At 42.4% G+C, this 22871-nt stretch overlaps 2 protein-coding genes across 52 annotated transcripts in view; one reads left to right on the top strand and one right to left on the bottom strand.

Moving 5' to 3' along the window:
- Rpgrip1 (RPGR interacting protein 1) overlaps window positions 1–13063 on the bottom strand; it is a 58070-nt gene extending 45007 nt beyond the window's left edge. Inside the window, exons 1-5 of one of the 2 annotated variants that reach the window (XM_087585612.1) lie at window positions 12931–13063; window positions 7829–7939; window positions 5126–5267; window positions 1616–1842; window positions 442–541 (exon numbers count right to left, since the gene is read on the bottom strand). In XM_087585612.1, the coding sequence (XP_087441738.1) occupies window positions 442–541; window positions 1616–1842; window positions 5126–5267; window positions 7829–7904 (545 nt within the window). In that variant the 5' untranslated portion in view covers window positions 7905–7939; window positions 12931–13063. Of the gene's footprint in view, window positions 1–441; window positions 558–1615; window positions 1843–5125; window positions 5268–7828; window positions 7940–12930 lie in introns of both variants that reach the window. The other variant, NM_001427786.1, reaches the window with a different exon arrangement.
- A 239-nt stretch (window positions 13064–13302) lies between these two features.
- The window catches only part of Hnrnpc (heterogeneous nuclear ribonucleoprotein C), a 29615-nt gene continuing 20046 nt past the window's right edge, over window positions 13303–22871 (top strand). For 6 of the 50 annotated variants that reach the window (XM_087585219.1, XM_087585212.1, XM_087585203.1 and 3 more), the window contains exons 1-4: window positions 13339–13456; window positions 16496–16564; window positions 18487–18650; window positions 18995–19020. The gene's annotated coding sequence lies outside the window, so the exon portion shown is untranslated. Of the gene's footprint in view, window positions 13457–13945; window positions 14078–16495; window positions 16565–18486; window positions 18651–18994; window positions 19712–22871 lie in introns of those variants that run through there. The other 44 variants (XM_087585217.1, XM_087585210.1, XM_087585200.1 and 41 more) reach the window with 15 other exon arrangements.

The following is a 22871-nucleotide window of genomic DNA, read 5'->3' as shown; positions in this document are numbered from 1 at the left end:
TCCAGAAAAAAAAAGTTAGAAAAGTCAGTTACCTTAGTAACTGGAGGATAATCTTACGAAATATAGCCTGCAAGTGTCAACACAGGAGACAAAAACTAAAAAGAAAGAAGAATCCTTTGTCATGAAAAGGACTTTTATTCTTCATTCAAAGGATGGAGAAATGCTTGTTTTACTAATGTAAATATGAACAGAAAAGTGAAATTTGACTGGAACTCACAGAGCTCCCCTGTCTCTGGGCTTGAGTGTTGGGACTAAGGGAATACCCGTCCTTTTGGCTCTTGTTTTGTATTTCTAAACAAGACGTTGCGAGATTTCGACTCAGAGCTGCCTTTCATCTTCTCTGATTATTATTGAAATCAGCAGTACTCACTGATCCTTAAGTGATAAATTCCCAACTAAAGCTTTGTTGGTACCAACTTGGGACCCTCCAGAGGCACTCACGGTTGGCTGGGCTCACTGGTTACTTCCATACTGGGGTTTTCATCCATCACATAGTCCTTAAATGTGGGAGGGGCTGTGTGGCTGCGTCTGTCATTTGGCCCTGAAAAGTTTGGGCAGGAAAGAAGAAAATGAAATGTAGCCATCACTGTACCTTCCAGAACACCACATGCTGAAACCTGGACACCAAGTGCTGGCCACTGAGAGCCTTGAGACTTGGGGAAAATCTTTATGTGACAATTAGCCACAGAGCACTTCTTTCCTTCTACATAAAATTGCAGCTGCAAATAGCTTCAGCCATAAATGCTGACTCAGTGAGTGGTACAAGTCGGAGGAAGAAAGACACAAGCTGTTCCAAGTCCGTGTGTCCAGCCTAACCTCGTTCACAACAGGTGGTCCATCATGCTTAAATGTATTCATTTATTGCATTTTGGTTGCTTGCTTGCTTGTTTTTTTTTCCAAGACAGAGCTGTGGCTGTCCTGGAAATAGATATGTAGACCAGGCTGGCGTCGAACTCGCAGAAATCCTCCAGCATCTACCTCTGGAATGCTGGGATTAAAGAATAAGCCGCCATGCCCAGGAGTCCCGATTTTTTCAATGTTTACTTTTTTATTAACATGTAACATAGCGGGTTCTGCAGTTTTACACATGGACCATCGTTCTGTGTATCCTCCTCCGCCTCCCACATGTCATGCCCTGATGGAATATCATCCTTCCCACAATCTTCCCTTATCACTGTTACCCTCTTTTTACTGCCTTTCTCCTCATTTATTGTTAGTTTTTTTTTTTTCTTTTTTTCGGAGCTGGGGACCGAACCCAGGGCCTTGTGCTTGCTAGGCAAGCGCTCTACCACTGAGCTAAATCCCCAACCCCCTTATTGTTAGTTTTTTTGCTGTTGTTTAGTTCTGTTTACTTTGGTGGTTCCCGAGATTTACCTACCGTGTTAAACCTGTTAAGTTTAAAGGTTAAACCTGTTAAACCTTTGCCACTGAGCTACATGCCAGTAAGGAATACAGAAATTTGGACCCAACTTAGGGTTAGGGGATGAGGAAGGATTTTAGGAAAGTAGAAAGATGAGAAAACAGAGATGGACTGTGACTGGCGCTTCAGCCCCCGGAGGGAAGACGGGAGGGGTTCCAGCTTCACTCTGCTTGGGTTTCTGCTGTAGTTACACACCAGGTCTGCGTCCCACGTGGACTCGAGACTGTGTACTGCCTGCTGCAGTCGAGGGACACTGGCGCTGCATATGTGCTTTCCTCCTAGGAACCTGGGCGTGCCGGGTCACCAAGGAGCGCAGGGATGCTGAGACCCACGGTGGCCTCTGCCTCACAGGCTCCTGGAGCACAGCAAGTGTCCGTAGGTCTGGTTGGGTAGTGGTGGACCGCTTCATGTTAGTCCTTGGCCTGTGGCAAAACAAACCACATGGGTTTCCCCACACACCAGCTCATGCCTAGGCTTGGTTCTAGCTGTGCAAGCCTCAGAGCTGGCCCCCAGCACTGATGTGGTAGGCTACTATCACTATGTGTTTGGCTTATATTTCTACATTGGGGTCCATGATTGAAGGTAGCCAGAACAAAAACTCAAACAGGGCATAACCTGGAGATAGGGGCAGAGGTAGGGGCCATAGAGAGATATTGCTTTCTGGCTTGCTCACTCCAGGGCTAGCACTACCGGCAGTGGTTCTCCCTTAAGGAAACGCCCTATAGCTGGATCTTCCTGTTTGTTTGTTTTCTTACTGTTGTTGTTTTTGTTTTGTTTTGTGTTTCAAGTCAGGATTTCTGTGTAGCCCTGCCTGCTCTCGCCCTCACACCCTAGAACCCCCTGGCTTGCTCCGGCTATCACAGCTTTTCTCCCACAGTTACAAATCATCCAAACACTTTGTCTACCCTGAGCTCTCTCCCTACCACCAAGTCCAGTCTACTGCTTTTTCTCTCTGCTCTGGCTGTCGTCCTGGAACTCACTCTGTAGACCACGCTGGCCTCCAACCTCTCCCTGCATCCCTCAATCCGTGTTTGTTACAGTGTCCCTCTGGCTGGCATACCCTGCCTCTTACCCTTAACTCTCCAGCCCAGGGTCTGGGCTGCCCTTCTCTATATAATCCAGCCATTTTGACTACACCAGTCTTTTTTTTTTTTTTCCTTGTCTAGGAAACAGATTTTTCTCCTTTATTCAGAAAGGATAGCAGGAAATAGGGTTTCCCTTTATCATAGACAGAGAAGGTACCAGCCCCTGTTTCTCTCTCTCTCTCTTTTTTATTTTTTATTAACTTGAGTATTTCTTATATACATTTCGAGTGTTATTCCCTTTCCCGGTTTCCGGGCAAACATCCCCCTAATCCCTCCCCCTCCCCTTCTTTATGGTGTTCCCCTCCCCATCCTCCTCCCATTGCCGCCCTCCCCCCAACAATCTAGTTCACTGGGAGTTCAGTCTTAGCAGGACCAAGGGCTTCCCCTTCCACTGGTGCTCTTACTAGGATATTCATTGCTACCTATGAGGTCAGAGTCCAGGGTCAGTCCATGTGTAGTCTTTAGGTAGTGGCTTAGTCCCTGGAAGCTCTGGTTGGTTGGCATTGTTGTTCATATGGGGTCTCGAGCCCCTTCAAGCTCTTCCAGTTCTTTCTCTGATTCCTTCAATGGGGGTCCTATTCTCAGTTCAGTGGTTTGCTGCTGGCATTCGCCTCTGTATTTGCTGTATTCTGGCTGTGTCTCTCGGGAGAGATCTACATCCGGCTCCTGTCGGCCTGCACTTCTTTGCTTCATCCATCTTGTCTAATTGGGTGGCTGTACATGTATGGGCCACATGTGGGGCAGGCTCTGAATGGGTGTTCCTTCTGTGTCTGTTTTAATCTTTGCCTCTCTTTTCACTGCCAAGGGTATTCTTGTTCCCCTTTTAAAGAAGGAGTGAAGCATTCACATTTTGTACACCAGTCTTTTTTTTAATATTTAATATTTTATTTATTTATTAATTTATTTTTTGGAGCTGAGTATTTATTTTATTTATATATGTACACTGTAGTTGTCTTCAGACACCAGAAGAGGGCATCAGATCTCATTACAGATGGTTGTGAGCCACCATGTGGTTGCTGGGATTTGAACTCAGGACCTCGGGAAGAGCAGTTGGTGCTCTTAACCACTGAGCCATCTCTCCAGCCCCTGTACACCAGTCTTTTAAAAACCCCTTTGCTCTCTTGGCCAGGCCCTCTTAGTCAGCAGCTCCGTTCTTGCTCTCCCTGCCCCTCTCTCCAGGACCCTTGGAGACACCGTTCCTCTTTATCCTCTCAGACATACCGACAGTGAAGCTTCTCCACCATAGCTAGGAACAGTCCCGTCCTCCTTTTTATTTTTTTTTTACATTCAATGCTAAACTAAGATTAGTGCCCTAAGCTAAAATTAATCTCTGAGTCAGGCTGGGTGATGCAGGCCTTCACTCCCAGCACTGGATTTAACTGCGGCTCAGTCTGCTGCTTGTAATCCCAGCCTCAGGGGCAGGATGCTTCAAATTCCAGCCCAGTCAGGTTACTTAACGGTAACTCAGTCTCAAAAAACAAGACTAAACAACAACAACAACAACAGCAACAAAAAGGGGCTGGGGGCTGGGGGTGGGGATGAGGTGGGGTGGGGGAGGGGACACCAGGGAGATGGCTTGGCAGCACTGGCTGCTCTTCCAGAGGATCTGGCTTTAATTCCCAGCACCCACCCTGCAGCTCACAACAGTCTAACTCCAGTTACAGGGGATCTGACACTCCTGCACCAATGCCATATAAAATAAAATTAGATAAATATTTAAAGGGGAGGGGGCTGGGCATCCTGGAACATTCCTTTGATATCAGTACTCAGGAACTAGAGGCAGGTAGAACTGTGTTCAAGGCCATAGTTGTCTACACAGAGCAGCAGTTCTCAACCTGTGAGTCTCCACAAATATTTACATTACAGTTTATAGCAATAGCAAAATTACAATTATGAAGTAGCAACAAAAATAATTTTATGGTTGGGGGTCACCACAACATGAGGAACTGTATTAAAGGGTCACAGCACTAGGACAGTTGAAAACCACTGACATAAAGGGTCCTAGGACAGCCAAGACTACATAATAAGACCCTGCTGTTAAGAATGGTCTCTGCCATGGGGTTGGGGATTTAGCTCAGTGGTAGAGCGCTTGCCTAGCAAGCACAAGGCCCTGGGTTCGGTCCCCAGCTCCGAAAAAAAAAATTAGAAAAAAAAAAAAAAAAAAAAGAATGGTCTCTGCCCTTCCAGAGGACCAGAGTTCAGTTCCTAGCACCCACATAGCACGTTCACCACCTGCAGTAACAAATCTCTTCTGGCCTTCTAGGGTATCTCCATGATATACACAGACGCATGCAAATAAATAAAATAAAATAAATCAGGGGCTGGAGAGATGACTCAGCGGTTAAGAGCACCGATTGCTCTTCCAGAGGTCCTGAGTTCAAGTCCCAGCAACCACATGGTGGCTCACAACCATCTGTAATGGGATCTGATGTCCTCTTCTGGTGTGTCTGAAGACAGCTACAGTGTACTTTATATATATTAAATAAATAAATATCTTCAGGGCTGACATCCTTGATCTTTGAATCATTTTTTAGTATATACATCTAAGCAACACATAATCCTTTCACTTGAGCATGGAGCCAATGCGGTGTAATTTGGAAATTTGAAGAACTCTGCGTACCTTCTGCTTTTATCTCGTTGCTTTGGAGAGAGTTCCTTCACCACCATGGGATCTTCATGGAGTTGAAAGGGTCTGTAGTTCAGTTTCTCTCGGTTCATCCTGCCCGAGCGTGACTGGGCCTTTACATTCTTACCTGAAGTCCCTGAAGAGAGTCATTGAAGAATATTTTTTACACATTTCCTTGTTTATTTACTTTATTTCATTTATTTTTAAAGAGTCTTGGGCCGGGGTTGGGGATTTAGCTCAGTGATAAAGCGCGCGCAAGGCCCTAGGTTCAGTCCCCAGCTCCGAAAAAAAAAAAAAAAGAGTCTTGGGCCTAGTACTGTTGCACATGCACTTAATCCCAGCACTCAGGAGGCAGAGGCAGTGGATTTCTGAGTATGAAGCCATCTTGGTCTACACAGTGAGTTCCAGACAGGGCTACATAGAGAAACCCTGTCTTGAAAAAATAATGATGGCCCACGTCTTTAATCCAGCACTCAGGAGACAGAGGCAAGCAGATATCTGTGGGCTCAAGGCCAGCCTGGTCTATGTAGAGTTCTAGGTCAGGCCAGCTATGGTAACACAGTGAGACCCTATCAACATATAAAACAAGCGAGTGGACAGAAGGCTTCCAAGTCCTTTCCTGGCAGGCTCTATACAACAAACACAGCATGCTTGAAAAGAGCTCCCCATATACAAATGTAGAAACACCAGGAGCTTTAACACAGCAGTTAAGAATGGTCTCTGCGGGGTTGGGGATTTAGCTCAGTGGTAGAGCGCTTGCCTAGCAAGCACAAGGCCCTGGGTTCGGTCTCCAGCTCCGAAAAAGAAAAAGAAAAAAAAAAAAAAAAAAAAAGAATGGTCTCTGCTCTTCCAGAGGACCAGAGTTCAGTTCCTAGCACCCACATAGCACGGTTCACTACCTGCAGTAACAAATCTCTTCTGGCCTTCTAGGGTATCTCCATGATGTACACAGACACATGCAAATAAATAAAATAAAATAAATCAGGGGCTGGAGAGATGACTCTCTGTCCAGGAACTTAGAGATCCACCTACCTCTACCTCCCAAGTGCTGGGACAAAAGGCATGAACTATCACTACCCAGCTACAATTTTTTATTATAAGAATTTCAGGCGGGGTTGGGGATTTAGTTCAGTGGTAGAGCGCTTGCCTAACAAGCGCAAGGCCCTGGGTTCGGTCCCCAGCTCCAGAAAAAAGAAAAGAAAAAAAATTCTTTAAAAAAAGAAAATTAAAAGAATTTTAGGGCACTCTGAGTGTCTCAGACTACGCACCCATCTCTTCCTTTTTAGGTTTCCCTTGAACAGGAGGCCAATGCATACAGGACTTGGTTGGTTTTATTTTTCTTTCTTTTTTTTTTTTTCTTTTTTCTTTTTTTCGGAGCTGGGGACCGAACCCAGGGCCTTGCGCTTGTTAGGCAAGCGCTCTACCACTGAGCTAAATCCCCAACCCCGGTTTTATTTTTCTAATAAAATTGTTTAAGTCTGAAAAAAATTGAAAGCCAAAAGCCAACGACTTCAATGGCGGAGAGATGAGTCAGTCTGTAAAGCCCTTGTCTCACATCATGAGGATCTGAGTGCAGCTCTCCAGAGCACAGGTGAAAGGTCGGTGGCAGCGGCATGTGCCTATGATAGCAACAGTGGCCAAGACGAGTGGATACCTGAAAATTCACAGGCAAGCCACCTCGCTTACATAGTCACGTCCTAAGTCAATAACTGACCCTGCCTTGAAACAAAAAGTGGAAGGTGACAACCACCAAGACTGTCCTTTGACCTCTAGGATGTGTACACAATATACACACAGAGAATCAGAATAAAATGTTAAGAAAACCTAATGTGGAGGGTTGAATAGGAATGGCCCTGTAGACTCATGTGTTTGAATGCTTGGTGCATAGCGACTAGACTGGCACTATTAGGAGGTGTGGTCTTGTTGGAGGAAGTGTGTCACGGGGGTGGGGCTTGGGGGGGGTCTTACATGCTCAAGCTGCACATAGTGTGGTACATAGTGTCCTGCTGCCTGTGGATCATGATGTAGAACTCTCAGCTTCTCCAGCACCACGTCTACCTGCATGCCACAATGTTTCCCGCCTAAACCTCTGACCGTAAGCCAGCCCGGAATAAAGATTCACCTTAGAAGAATTGCAATGGTCATGGTGTCTCTTCACAGATATAAGCCCTTAAAACATCTAAGAAGTGGGGCTGGAGAGATGGCTCAGTGGTTAAGAGCACTGACTGCTCTTCCAGAGTTCAAATCCCAGCAACCACATGGTGGCTCACAACCATCTGTAAAGAGATATGATGCCCTCTTCTGGTGTGTGTGAAGACAGCTACATCGTACTTATATATAACAAATGAATAAATCTTTAAAAAAAAAAAGACATCTGAGGCAGCTCAGTGGTTAAGAGCGCTTGCTGTTCTTGCAGGGGACTCTGGTTCAGTTCCCAACACCCACCATAACTCAACCATCCATAACTCCTGTCGGAGTGGATCTGATGCCTATTCTGAGCCTCAAAGCACCACTTGCAGGGGATGCATGGACTCCCTCATGTATCCACACCTCCACATATAATTAGGTAATATCTAAATAAAATGAAAATTTAAGAAAAGGGCTGAAAGAAAAGTCACCACTGTGAAGACTGTCATGGCAGACAAGGAATTCTCTCAGTCAGTGAAGACGTCCATATCCAGTCACTGGATGGCCTACCTTTCGACAAAGGAATGGAGTCTGTGTCTCTAACTGGCCGATCCTCTGGCATATGATCCAGGAGATGCAGCATCATCTCGATTACCGGGTTCTGAGAGAGTCTAGAAGACACTAAAGAAAGGGAAAGTCTTTATGAAATTATAACTTTGTCTTCTGTAGGGTCTCTCTAAATTGCAGGAGGAATTTTCCAATACTGTGTGGTAGTACTCGACACAGTTATATTGTGGTGGTGTGGACAAGTCTGAGGCCATGCACTCAGTCATCATGACATGGCCTGGAACTCACTTCCCCTTGCCTCCTGAGAGCCAGCATCAAAGGCTTGCACCGATAGGCTCAACTTCCATAGTTTATGACATTAGGTGTGTCTATTCCCTGTGTGAGGGCCCCTTCGGGAACACAAGAATGGAGATGGCTGCCTTGCTTGGCATTGGGGGAACTTTAGAAAGAGGCGTCTCCCCATTCTTATTAGAGACAGGGTGATAAGTTTAAGGTCAGTCTGGGTCACATAGTCAGACACTGCTTCACAAAATGATAATTAAGCTGGGTGTGGCGGCATATGCTTTAATCCCAGCACTCACTTGGGAGATAGAGGCAAATTGATTCCTATGAATCTGAGGCCAGTCTGATCTACATATTGAGTTCCAGGGCAGTCAGCTATGTAGAGAGACTCTGTCTATCTAAAAAACAAACAGTAGCAGCAGCAGCAGCAGCAGCAGCAACAACAACAACAACAAAAACCACCACCAACAACAAAGAGAGTCAAGAATCCCTCTCCCAGGGGCTGGGGATTTAGCTCAGTGGTAGAGCGCTTGCCTAGGAAGCGCAAGGCCCTGGGTTCGGTCCCCAGCTCCGAAAAAAAAAGAGCCCAAAAAAAAAAAAAAATCCCTCTCCCTTGAACAAACGAGCAATAGAGGCAAAAGTGTAGCCCTTTGTGAATTCTCAGGGGGCTGGGGATTTAGCTCAGTGGTAGAGCGCTTACCTAGGAAGCGCAAGGCCCCTGTCGTTGGTAAGTGGAAGAGAGTGCAGGGAAGCCTGGGTGTGATGGCATAGGCCGGGAAAGCCAGCTCTGAGGAGGACACAGTGGGGATAACCACAAATTCTGGGCTAACCTGGTCTACATTGTGAAGTCCAGGCTAGCCAGGGGTATGTCTACTGGAGACCCATCTCAAAGGTGGAAAGCATGGGGGAGAGAATGGTGCTAGGGAGGCCTTTGCTCAGCATGAGGCTGGGAAGGGTGGAGGTCGGAGACGGAGGAGCGGCACGCATCCTGCCGGCCCCAAAGCACTGAAAGTGATGGGATTAAAGGTGACTTGGTGGATACCTCCGAGAATGGTAGTCAGGGAGAAAATGAACACGCTTCTTTTGCCCTTCTCAAAAGCATCAAGGTGAAACATGGGAGATTATGAATATGCATCAGATAAAAAACTTACAGTCCTGGCTCCTTCCTGAGAGCTCTATGCTGTTCCTTCCCCTGGACTCTCTGCTGTCTCTAATACTCCTGCTTCCAATCCTCTTGTCCTCCCCGCTGGCCCAAGGAGACACTAATCCCAGCCTTTAACTGTTAATTCTTTGTGGCTGTTTTTAGCTTTCTTTCTAGAGAAGACTGTACTCCCTCCCCCACCCCCCAATAGCATGTTGGACTTGGAGAGAGAGCAGAGAAAGCGTTGCTTAACCCAGGGACTTCTCCACTAAAACTAAAGCTGAAAAAAACATACATGTTTGACTTAAGGTTAATAACAATGAGTTGGTATTGAGAAAATGACTTTTCCATCTGTTCTTAAAAGACTAGGTATGGGATCCCTTGCCTGTACTCCTCTGGCCAAGGCAGGAGCAGTGAGTCTGTAGCTAGCCTGAGCTACATAGCTATTGACTTTTAAAAAAAAGAGGCCAGGTAGTGGTGGTGCACGCCTTTAATTCTAGCATTTGGGAAGCAGAGGCAGGTGAGTCTCTATGAGTTCCAGGCTAGCCTGATCTACAAAATGAGTTCCAGGACAGCCAGGGCTCTTGCACAGAGATATCATCTCTAAAAGCAAAAACAAAAAACCAGTCACTGGAAGGCCGAGACAACTGGGAAAGGAATGAGTCCTGAGATCTCTTTAAGGAAAAAAGACCCTAGGGGAGCACTGTCTCCCGCCTAATACATGGCACCCAGAGCCTTCTCGAGTGAAAGATGAATTCAGATAATTTAATGTTTTCCCACTAGAGCTTAAAGCAGTCTACTGTTTGTTTTTGTTTGTTTTTGATTTTCAAGACAAGGTTTCTCTGTGTAGCCCTGACCATCTTGGACCAGGCTGGCCTCAAACTGCCTGCCTCTGCCTCCTAAATGCTGGGATTAAAAGTGTGTGCCACCACCCCTGGTTGCTTGTTTTGAGACAGGGTTTCACTTTACCACCCTGGCTGACTAGGGCTCAATAAAGGAGGCTGAGCAAATGCAGAGAGATTCCAAGTGTGGGATTAAAAAAGTGTGCAAGACCTGGCTATGCTTTTTTTCCCCTTTTCTTTTCTTTCTTTCTTTCTTTCTTTTTTGAATTAGGGTTTCTCTACATAGCCCTGGCTGTTCCAGAACTCACTATGAGACTCTGTCTTCAAAAATGTGTGAATTCTATAATGGCAGGCTATAATTTTATATTTTTAAATTAATTTTAATATAGAATTTCATATTAATATAATAAATATATCATTAATTTTATATTTCAAAGCTATACTTTCATATTTTACACTTTCTCCCAGGAAGTTCATGTAGTATTTTTTATAACATTTCGATGCTTGCTCAAAAGTCAGTCTCTGCTATCCTGGTAAAACGCTATGAATGAAGTGTAAATTTTATCAACCAAAAAGCACTTTGCAGTCTGTATGAAGATTAGTTGCAAGAAAAATTGCCAGAGGATGAAACCTCATACTTCAGACAGAAGAACAGATGGTGAATGCGTTAAAGAAGGATTAATTTATAAGAAGCTGGATTTAGGTCATTGCTGCGTGATGAAAGGAGACAAGAGAAAGAGAAAAACTTTTAGCATAAAGGAGACAAAAATTCGGCTGGGGAGATGGCTCAGTTGTAAAGTATTTGATACAGTAGCACGAGGACCTGAGTCCATTCAGAATTCACATAAAGGCCTGGTGCCAAAACCCAAACCAAACCAAACCAATGCTGGTACCATGGCATGTACCGATAATCACAGCGCTGATGTAAAAAAATTTTTTTGTCCCACTAGATAAGGTTTCTCTGTGTAACCTTGGTTATCCTGGAACTCACTCTGTAGACCAGGTTGGCCTACATCTCACAGAGATTCACCTGCCTCTGCCTCCTGAGTGCTGGGATTAAAGGCATCTGCCACTACCCTTCTGAAAAAGGGTTGTTTTTTTTTTTTTTTTTTGGAGCTAGGGACCGAACCCAGGGCCTTGTGCTTGCTAGGCAAGCGCTCTACCACTGAGCTAAATCCCCAACCCCCTGAGAAAGGTTTTTATTTTATTAAAAAGATTTATTTACTTATTATATAAGTACCTCCAACCCTAAAAAGTTTAAAAATATTTAAATTAAAAATAGCCATCTTTAGACGGTGATGTGGCCCACTGCTCTAATCCCAGGCTTGGAAGAAGAACAAGAGAATCTCTGAGTTAGAGGGTAACCTGGTCTACAGAGTTCCAGGAAACCCTGTCTCGCAAAAACAAAAATGAATGAATGAATGAATGAATGAATGGAGTTAACCTTTCATTTGGAAAAGCCAAAAATTCCATAGATCTCCCTCACTTTGTAAAATTTTTGGGCAAACCTTTCAATTTCTTTCACCTGGTAAATCATTTATTTACACATATGTTCCCTTTTTTGTATTTCTGGAGACTGATGGCCCGAAGCCATCCTGTTCTTCTTTTTTCTTCATGTCATTTTCTCCAAGTCTTTTAGAACCTGCATAGTCTTGAAAGGTCAAAACACTGCCCACGGGAAAGACACAGTCACCACCTGTGTCAGAATAAAAGTCAAGACCAGAAGTGGTTACACTATCATCGGATCTCAGCATGCTGAGGGCAGAGGTAGGAGGATCACTGTGGGATGGATGCCAGCCTGGTCTACATACAGGCTGCATAGTCTGACCCTGACTAAATAAGTAGCAAAAAAACCAAAGCGAACTTCCTGCTTGCTACTCTGGTTTGGATTCAGGTGCACCTCCCTCACCAAAGCCAACTTCTTTACAGAACTGCTTTGCCTGTGCTTAGGAGCTCTGTCAGAGGAGATCATTGCGTGTTTGTTCCTAACACCAGGGAAGTGAAAACAGAAGGAACCTGGGGTTCAATGGCCCGCAAGCCTAGCCATGAAGGGCTTCCCATTTGTCTGTCTACCTACCTACCTCTACCTAGGTACTTATATTTATTGTTTTTTCGACAGAGAGTTTCACTATACAGCCCTAGCTGTCCTGAAACTTGAGTAGACTGGCCTTGCACTAGAAATACCGCCTAGCCCAAACCTTTCTTTAAAGAAAAAAAAAATAAAATAAAATTGGGAACACATAAACTCGCTGGACTGGAACATTTAAAATAAATCCTTTGAAAATGTCAAAGGTTTAAAGGTCTAAAGAAGACCTAAAAGATTATTTTTTATTTTTAAATCAGGAAATTTCCTGGGGTACTCTTTCCCTTTCTCAGTAGGCTATATACATTTTTGGCCTGTTTAATGTTTCTACAGTGTAACCAGAGCTTTACTGGCCGAGCTGAGGGGGTTAAGTAGTATCAAGCTATTGCAGGAAGTGGGAAACTGAGGCGGCTGGCCATTGGTTTTGCAGATTGTGTGACGACTTGGGCCCAGGAAACGGGTTTATAGGGGTCTAGGCAATTGCTCTTATAGGAGAGAACTATGGAAACCAGTTGGTTTGGAGGGAGCTGTTCACTGACAAGGCCACGTCCTTCCAATAGCTTATAGAATCTGGCAATGAGAGGGGATCTGAATTTGAAAATAACTGCAGACCTGTTTAGTTTTTAACACTTCAGGCGGCCTAGGGATTACGATCCTCCCTTCTCTAAAGCTTGTTTGCACTTCCCTTTTTTTCCAAGGCCTGAGGCTAGGGCAGGCCCTTTGCACCCGCTACCAGACTCCACCCAGGCTTTCCCACCTCCGTGCCGCGGAAATGCGGTGATCTGGCCGGACCTAGGATCTCTAGGAAGCACTGATAGGACGACACGGCCGTCAGTCAGGTCCGCCGGATACCCGGATGAGAAGCTGTGCGCGATACAAAGGCGAAAATTCCACCCAGCTTTCCGTCTGGTACAGTGACCAATAACCATCCGTCAGACACTAAGTGATAGAAAGCTTAACCAATTACTAAGTAGCTTTTGTTACGCATGTGGAAATTCTCCCAATTAGCCCAACCCACCTCGTGTGATGATTGGACGGAATTGTGAGGAGCGGTAACGCTATCTAATTAGGAGCGGGAGCGAGAAAAGTCACAGCCAATAGAAACGCCTCCGGGAGCGGGGCGGGGGCTGGACTTTTGCCTCGGCGGCAGAGGAGCTCGGGGGCCATTTTGTGAAGAGACGGAGAGCGAACGGTCGTGTGGTTCCTTGCTGTTGTAGCTCCGGCTTCTCGGCGTAGACCCGCAGTAGGAGAGGCAGGCTCTTCTCTCTCTCTCCTTCCTCTTGGTAAGCGGAGAGGGCGAGGGCAGGGGAGGCCCTGGGTTGCTGGGCCCCGCGAGGGGGTTGTAGGCGAGAAAACGGCCTCGCGGCAGAAACCGAGGCCGCGTTTGTTCCTGTGCGTTGGGGATTGGGTCTAAGGCGGGAGGCAACAGGCCTCGGCCTTGGCGCAGGTTCAACCTAGTGACCTCTAGGCCACGGTGCGTACGAAAATACCCTCTTTGCGCGCTGGTGTTTAACGGCTACTTTCATTTCCTTCCCCCATTAGGATTCCAAGGGGGAGCAGGGGAGCAAGAAAGCGAAGAACGAAATGCTTGTTAATGTAATTGTAGTGAATCTCTTACTCCGTTATTGTCTTCTAAGCTAAATGTCGGGCGTGGGTGGGGGAGCGATAACATGGTGGTGTAGTACTGGAAGCTTCTAAATTCCAGGCCGGCCACATGGCATCTGAACGGCGTTTTAACAATAGATTAAGTAGTGATTACTTTTTTCTTCAAGGGATAGATGGGTAAAAGTCGGGAGTGCTTTTGGTTTGTAAAGGGAAGTGCCCAAGGTAAATTGTAATTGGAATAATTACAGCTTTTTATCTGCAGGTTACAAATCACATAAGTTAGTGGAACTTTGCTTGAGGTAGGTACTGCTGTCCTAGAGAGAAGTGAGACTTAAAAGTGGTTGACAGGACCGGACTAAATCAGTAGTAGAGAAACTAAGATATTTCTAGGCAGGTCAAGTTACTAGAATAGACTATACACAAGAAGAGACTTAGCCGGTAGGTGGTGACAGTGCACGCCAAATGCCTCCCACCACTTGGGAGGCAGAGACAGGCAGATCTCTCTGAGTTGTGGGCCAGCCTGGTCACAGAGAGAGAGTTCCAGGACAGCTCGGGCTACACAGAGAAGCCCTGTCTCAAAAAGGGGGGTGGGGTGGGAATGAGTTTTTCTTTTTAGAGGAACCTGATACCGAAATTTACAGGACATTTTCAATCTGGACTTGGGAACAATAATTAAAAGGCACAGAAATAGTTTACAGATACTCCAGTATTAATCCTACCCATCTAGAATGGAAAAAAAGCAGTTTACAGCTAGTTATGGTAGTGCAGGCCCGGAATGTTTGCATTCTGGAGGTTCAGAGACAGGAAGATCCTGAGCAAGATCCCATTGCAAGGCAGCCCAGGACTACATAGTAAAACATGTTTAAAAATTAAAGTAGTTGCTCTCTTGTAGGTGTTGAGTTCTTTTTTTTTTTTTTTTTAGATTTATTTATTCTATATAAGTACACTGTTGCTGTCTTCAGACACACCAGAAGAGGGCATCAGATCTCTTATTACTGATGGTTGTGAGCCACCATGTGGTTGCTGGGAATTGAACTCAGGACCTCTGGAAGAGCAGTCAGTGCTCTTAACCCCTGAGCCATCTCCTCCGTCCGAGTTCTTTTAAATATAGCTAGTGATAGTGCTTAGGATTCAAGATGCCCAGGATTCAATCTCCCATACTAATAAAGGGTTTTTGTGTCACATTAACTTACCTGGGAGTTATTTCATTAGATAAACTTATTATAAAATTGGTATTTCACTCTGGCACAGTTTTTAATCTCAGCACTAGGAAGGCAGGAGATCTGAATGTAGAGTAAATCTAGTAATTCTAGGACAGCCAGGGCTATACAGAAAACAATGGGTTTGATTAAGTGACAAAAATATGCTACTAATCTTAGTTTAAACTATACACACATTTTACTCTTAAGCATACTTCATGGAATGTGCATGGCCTACTCTTGTAATTTGAGCACTTGGGGGATAGAGGTAGGAAGAGTTCAAGGCCATCCTTGGTCCAGCTTGGAGTATTAAGACTGTCTAAAGAAGAACAAATGCAGACAAAGGAAAAAAAAACAGCCTCCCACATTTTTTGTTTGGTTTCTCTGTGCAATAGGCCTGGCTTTTCTGAACCCACTGTCTTGATTAGGCTGGCCTTGAACTCTGATCCACCTGCCTCCGCCTAAGTAAGAGATGGGATTAAAGGCATGTGCCTTTAAAAAGTAGATAGAGTACAGGGTTTTGCCTGGTGAACAGTGAAAACTAGGTAAGAGAAAGTATTATAAATGTCAGAAGTTATGCAAGGTTACTGGTAGTAGTTGATGTATACTTGCCATTAAGTGTTATAAATGTAGGCCAGGCTTGGTAGGCACCTTGTTCTGGTAGAACATGTGGATTTCTTGGAGTTTTGAGGCCAGACTCAAATTACATTTTTGATTTGACTTGGGAGGAAGCTGTTAAAATTGCAAGGTTTGGATCTCTCATTTGCCATGGTCAAGCCATTTTCCAAAATGGTTGGTAATGGTTACTATTTTTTCTGTAGAGTAATTATAACATGTTTGCAATTTGATCTCTAGATTTATTGGCTTGTGATCTTGTTATAAATGGGCATGGCTGTTCAAGCAAGTAAGGAATATATTCCTAAATAGTTCGTTACAGTCTTATAGATGATGAGTGGAAGTTACTAACTAGGGAAACTACAATTGAAAAATCTTGGCTGTGTAAAACTATGTAAGTATCCAGTAAATTAGACTTCTGGATTTGTTTTGAGATATAAAACAAGCTAAACTACTACTTTATATGGAAATTTTGAGTTCTCATTTAACCCTAGTCATTGCTGAAAGTAGTTGACAAAATACACAAAAAATTGTCCTACCCCACCCCCACCTCTGTTTCCTAAATTATTACTGCCTCTTATTGGTGGAGTATGCACCCCAGTACTTGGGAGGCAGGGGCAGGCAGAGTTGGAGGCTAGCTTAGCTTAAGTAGCTAGTTCCAGGGCAGCCAGTAACAAATGTTATTTTGCTATTGACTACCTTAACAAGAGTATTACTATAAATCGGTCAAGTATATTAGTATTTAGCATTATTTACTTACATTCAACTTTCATTGGAAGGGTTATGGTTTTGTATGAACTAGATTGAAGAATTGGCTGCTGGTGAAAAATAACTTAGGGGTAGCAAAACCTCAGTGTTAAATGTTTTTGAAGAGCTACATTGAGTATTGTTTCCCGTTATTAGTTTAAAAGAAGACCGCTGGGCTCTGGACTACCAATTTCCAGTTGAGTCATGTGGTTCTCTTGACTCATTGTGAGTATCCTTTTAAAAGAGCTCATCCAAACCTTAATGAGAGTTTTGATAGTATAGCCTAGAAATACTTACATTTTTATTTTTCTGTGTATTGCTTGCATGTATGTATATGTGTACACTGTGTATTCTGGACATGTAAGCCACAAAGAAAACATAGGATCCCCTGGAACAAGAATTAGGTTGTGAGCTAGCTTGTGGGTGCTGCAATTAAATGCTCCTGTGAGAGCATTGGCTGAACTATCTTTCCAACTCCTATATACACGCTCTTTATTAAAGGACAGTTTGTTTTTAAAAGTAGCTCATTAGTTCGATAACTTAGGTGAGATAATTTGTTGACATAAAACGTGTAATGCTTCCTTTTTATTTAGCTTTTTTTTTTTTTTGTTTTTGGCTTTTTTCCAGACAGGATTTCTATATAGCTTGGTGCTCTGGCGGGCTGTTCTTAGAATTCTCTATGTAGACCAGGGTGGCCTCCAACTCAGATCCTCTACCTGCCTCAGCCTCCCTAGTGGAGACTAAAGGAGTGCAAAGTTATGCACTGCTACTTTTTTATTAAGCCTATGTCTTGCATGTGTACTAACGATTTTTGTCTTTTAATTAGGTTAGTATCCTGAAGATTTTGGTACTGGGTTTATGGTAGAAGTACCAAATAAGAATTTCTCATTATGGGGTTGGGAATTTAGCTCAATGGTAGAGCGCTTGCCTAGCAAGCAAGCGCAAGACCCTGGGTTCATTCCCCAGCTCTGAAAAAAAAGAGAAAAAAAAAAAAGAATTTCTCATTATAATTACCTCCAAAATACAGATACCTTTCAAATATAAATGTTCTACCTAGAAACTTATTCTATAGTTTTTATATTTACATATGCTTGCCTACTTGAAATTGATACTTAGCCTTAATAGTTTATACTTGTTCTGTTGGTAGTCTTGCTATTTTGAAATAAGGGTTGCTTGATAAATACTTTTAAGTGTTCAGTTTAAAGTTTTAGCATGAAATTTGTAAGGGAAAATTAAGGCCTCTTGTCTTAATGAAATGCAACCAAGTCTTGCGTTTTTTTTTTTTTTTTTTTGGTTCTTTTTTTTCGGAGCTGGGGACCGAACCCAGGGCCTTGCGCTTCCTAGGTAAGCGCTCTACCACTGAGCTAAATCCCCAGCCCCCTTGCGTATTTTCACAATGAGTAGATACCGCATTTCTTTAGCTAATGAAACCATTTGTGTCATGTACATCATTTCAGTTTTCATTCTGTGTCAGCTTCTTCGTTCTTTGGGATCAGTTAGGTACACTAGATAAGATAAAAAATGGGACACATCCATTAGGGCGCAATTTTTATTACCTGTTTCATGACATAAGTTGTTCATGGACCCTCCATCTATCTGGTTTTTCACTGTCAGTGATGATGAATAAAAAGGGCTGGCTCCTTTTTAAGAACATCTTTCACTCTTGACTATAGAACCTTAGCAAAGTCTTACGGTCTTCACTCTTTGGTTTTGAGGATAGATAATCCCTTTTAGTATATTTTCATGGTAGATCATTCATTCACCTTTACTCTGTATTAGTCACAGGAAAAAAATACATGGCCTTAGGTTTTGAAACCCATGAATCTGTTTGACCTTTATTCACTTCATCTCCATTTGTTGGCCTGGTTTTTCTGTATTTTTGTTGCCCAAACTGCTGATTACAAAGTGAACATACATCGGTCCTCTTAAAGGGGATGCAGACTTAAGTTAACTTCAGCCACATATTGATGGTGAATTGTAAAAACAGTCACTTAATAAAAGTGATGATTCTCTAAAGGCTCTCTCCCTCCCAGTGAAATGTTAATGCTTTACCAAAATGTGTTAGATGCAACAGACAGTTTTCTGTCTTGGGTTTAGGGCACATTTCTGAGGAACTATGACTCAATCTGTCCCTTCTCCTTTCACAGGGCAGCAAGGCGAACCCCATCCTTACTCACTGGAGCTCAGCTTTGATTTTTAACTTCCCTTCCCCACCCTTCCAGAACACACACATTCCCATTCCAAAATTGATTTTATAAAGACATTTTAAACATACTGATGCAACTTGGTGTGCGCTACGGCAAACATACAGGTGTTTTTTTAAAAATTATTTCCAAAAAACAAAACAAAACAAACGGGACCTGGATTTAAGATGTAATTTTTAAAATTTCTATTTCTATTTTTTCTGCAGCAGTTGGGTTAGAGGAGGAGCCTTTTAGCCTCATAAACTGACCTCTCTACTTCCTCGTGTATTTTTAAGATTTAACTGATGATGTGGAAAGGGCTTTGCTTGTCTGCTATTTGAGAACATTATTACCCTTGCGGTTTTTGTGGAAACTGCTTTTGGAAAAGAAAAGAATTGAACTTTACTGACTTGACATTTTTAGACCTCCCGTTTTTCTAATCTGGGCTATTTTTATTTTTGTTTTTTTACAGTGAGATTTTTTTGATCTTCAGCTACAGTAAGTTATTACAATTTTTTTTTTACATTTTTCCTGACTTTCGCTGGTTTCCTTTTTATTGTTGTTACTTACTAGTTATTATTACTATACTTATAATGGTGATGATGATGATGATAATGATTTTTAAACGGATTAAAGTGGAGTTTTTCTGAATGTTAAGATTTCTTCAGCCTCCTGATTGACTTTGGAGTTTTCCATCTTGGGAGAGAAAGTGAAGGTGTTAGCATTTTTAAGTAGTTTGATCACATAAACCTTTTCTCTCCCAACCCACCCTTGCCCTCAACCCCTTCCCCACACTGGAAATAATTTTACTGGCTGTTAAGTCTTTGACCTTATTTTTCCTGATCTTTAACTTAACTGTTTTAGAGCATCTCTGGACGTCTGTATTTTTAATTTTTTTTATTTTTATTTTTTTTCTTTTTAATCTTTGATTTGTTAGATTTTTAAACTGTGCTGCAATAAAATGTGTGTGGTACTATTTAACACCTATAAGGGTGATGGCATTTTCCTAGAAAGCCATCTTCCTACTGTTTCCCTTGAAATCCCATCCTGCTTTTCCTGTACACTACCCCTCACAAACCACAAGCCGCAGCAACATGGATGCCCAGTCTGGAGCAGCAACAGCCAGGATGACCTGGAGCCAGGGGGGCCTTCGGAACAGATGTGCACCCTTCCTGGGTGATGGTAAGAGGTGTGAGGTCCACTTGGTTTCCTTTGGAAGACTAGGAAATAGACTCATTTAAATATAGTTGATGTGTAGGTAGAACCATGGAAATTAAAGTGCTTTCCTTCTATACAGTTCTTTGTCAGGTTATCTTTGAGCTGTTAAGAGTAATCATTGGGATCTGGGTATATAGCTTAGACTAGGGGTCCTTAGTCTGCATGAGGACCCTGAACTTTGATTCATTGGCACTCTATAAGCGGAGCTGGTGACAGCCACAACTATATGATCCATGCAGTAGTATAAGAAGTAAGTTCAAGGTCTTCCTTGGGTTTTTTATATAATTTGAGGCCAGTCTGAGATACATGAGACCTTGCCTAAAAACAATAAGTAATCTTTGTACAGTTTTAGATTATATTTATTTTAGAGCACAAGTTTTAAGGTGAATACTTGAATGCCTATAATGACAGCACTCAAAAGGAGTTTGAGGCTAGGGCTAGTGAGGAGTCACTCTGGAAAAAACCAAAAATGACATGGATCCAACCTTAAGAAATACAGTAATAATATCAATAGTATCAAAATCCTGTCTCACATAAGTATTTTTAAGAATTTAAGGAAAAGGTAGGCCTACTAAAGTTTATTTGTCCAGCAATGACTTGAAGCCCAGTTAGCTATTAACACAAGTGCCTTCTTGAGTGGTATAAGAATGCATCTGGAATAATGCAGTGGTTAAGAGGGCATAGGTAGTTGGAGTTAAATTTTTATGTGTATTTTTTGGTTCAAGGCCTCTACATAGCCCTGGCTGTCTTAGTACTCACTATGTAGAATAGCCTGGCCTAAAACTTAGATCTACTTGCTTCTCCTGAGTGCTAGGATTAAAAGCAAGCATCACATCTGGCTTAATAAGTTTTCAACCTAGAAAGATACCTTTGATATTTGGGTATATCGTATGCTTTCTCATACTTGAACAAAAAATCAGATCTAGGTCAAATGATCACTTAAGGTAGCATCAAAGAAACTACTGGAACATTAAAGCAGAAACTCTAGGATCTGGAAGAGAAATGAAGTCATTATTTTAAATATCGGTGCTTTACATGAAAACTTCTACCTTTCATTATGTATTGTGTTGCAGCTGCTCATTATAGGACCAGTTTGATTTCTTCATCTACAAGGTCATTTTTTAAGGTTATGTTTTTCTTGTTTGGGGATCAAGTATCTGTCAGAACCTCAGCCTACTCATTGGTGACAGATGGAGTGAGAAAATGGTACTATGTGAGATTTGCATACAGCTCTGTAGACTGCAGTAGTAGGTAAGGTAGGAGGTCAGTGACACCTTTTAAGAGGAAGTGGACTGGATCTTAGGATAAGGCCAGCTGATAAAAATTTGAGTACTTATGTTAGTTATTTCTAACAGTGAGCCAGTGAAGGGTAAAATAGGAAGTGACATGAAATTTTCACTTTTAGAAATTAAATTGGGTTTTTGCAATATGTATATGTCTGTTATTTTTTACATGCATGGTGTCCTCTGGTACCAGAAGTAGGCATTAGATCATCCCGGAACTGCAGTTATAATTTGATGTTATTGAACCTGGATCCTTAGAATGGGTTTGTAACTGCTGAGCTATCTATCGCTCTAGCCCAGAAAGCAAGCACTTTTTTTTTTTTTTAAAGATTTATTTATTTATTATATATAAGTACACTGTAGCTGTCTTTAGATACACCAGAAGAGGGCATCAGATCTCTTTACAGATGGTTGTGAGCCACCATGTGGTTGCTGGGAATTGAACTCATGACCTCTGGAAGAGCAGTCGGGTGCTCTTAACCGCTGAGCCATCTCTCCAGCCCGCAAGCACTTTTTAAAATAGATTTTATTTGGAAAAAAAAAAAAAGAAAATAATGGTTGAGATCTGTTACTAAATATATTGGTCTAATTTTCAATTCCCATCTCACTTGACATTTATCATTTATTTAACCTCCTAAACCAGTGGTTCTCAACCTTACTAATGCTGTATAACCTTTTAATAAAGTTTCGTGTTCTGGTCTACCCCAACCATAAAATTACTTTGTTGCTACTTTATAACTAATTTTGCTACTGTTATGAATCATAATGGAAATTTTTGATGTGATCTGATATGTGATCCCTGTAGGGGATCTCAACCCTCAGATTGAGAATCACAAACCTAAGCTATGTAAAGCTTTTAAACTTTGCTTTCAGGTTGCTGCTGTTTCTTTGGGATGTCTGCCCTTATTTTGTACTCATTCTAATTCCATGAGCTGTTCAGTCCTATGACTTTTGTATATTATCTGAAGTAATTGCCATTACTTAACAGTATAGACATTATTGATATGTATCTATTTAGTAACCTATCTGGTAGATTTGTTGAACCAACTTCAAGCAGGGTTTGTTGACTCACTCCTGATTCAGAACCAGAATTGCTACCTTGTTTTCAAGGCCAGCCTGGTGACCTAGAATGTGATACCTAATGTTTCAGAATAGGAAAATAATTATTTCAAAGGCAAACTATCTAGACAAGTATATATATATTTTTTTTCTTTTTTTTCGGAGCTGGGGACCGAACCCAGGGCCTTGCGGTTGCTAGGCAAGCGCTCTACCACTGAGCCAAATCCCCAACCCCTAGACAAGTATATTTTAAATAAAAAATTTTTAGTACTCTAAGATAGTCTGAAGATGCATTTGTTCCTTAAGTATGAGTGCCTTTGTATATTAACATTAAAAACTGGTGATCAACATTAGCAGAGGGGAGAGTGAAGGGAGCTTAACTGCTGGTCTTGAGGACTCTGTGCCAGAGTTAGAATTTATATTAACATTTTATCTCAAAGACAAACTGTATCTGGATTGTTTCTTCAAATTGGTTTGTTTTGAAATCTTCAGTTCAACAAATTACAGTTTCTTGTCACTTTTTCTTTCATGTCATCAGCTTTTCATTTGAAAGCATTTACTGCTGCCTAATTGGTCCAAGTTAGTTCATCATTGTCTCTATTGCAATTGGTGTTCATTTCTTTTTCTCCTACACATTAGTCTGTTCTGAAGCGGCAGCTACACTATATACTAAAAAATATTGTTTGAAAGCCTGGCACAGTTCAGTTGGCTATATCAGGAAGTAGTTCAAGGATATCTTGAGCTGTATATAGATAGGGTTCATAATGAGGCCTGTCTCCAAAAAAGTTT

Source organism: Rattus norvegicus, chromosome 15, assembly GCF_021556685.1.
Source record: "Rattus norvegicus strain SHRSP/BbbUtx chromosome 15, alternate assembly SHRSP_T2T, whole genome shotgun sequence".
In the NCBI taxonomy this organism is placed as follows: domain Eukaryota; kingdom Metazoa; phylum Chordata; class Mammalia; order Rodentia; family Muridae; genus Rattus; species Rattus norvegicus.
Note: the sequence above shows the minus strand (reverse complement) of the source record. Positions and strands in the feature narration are given on the sequence as shown.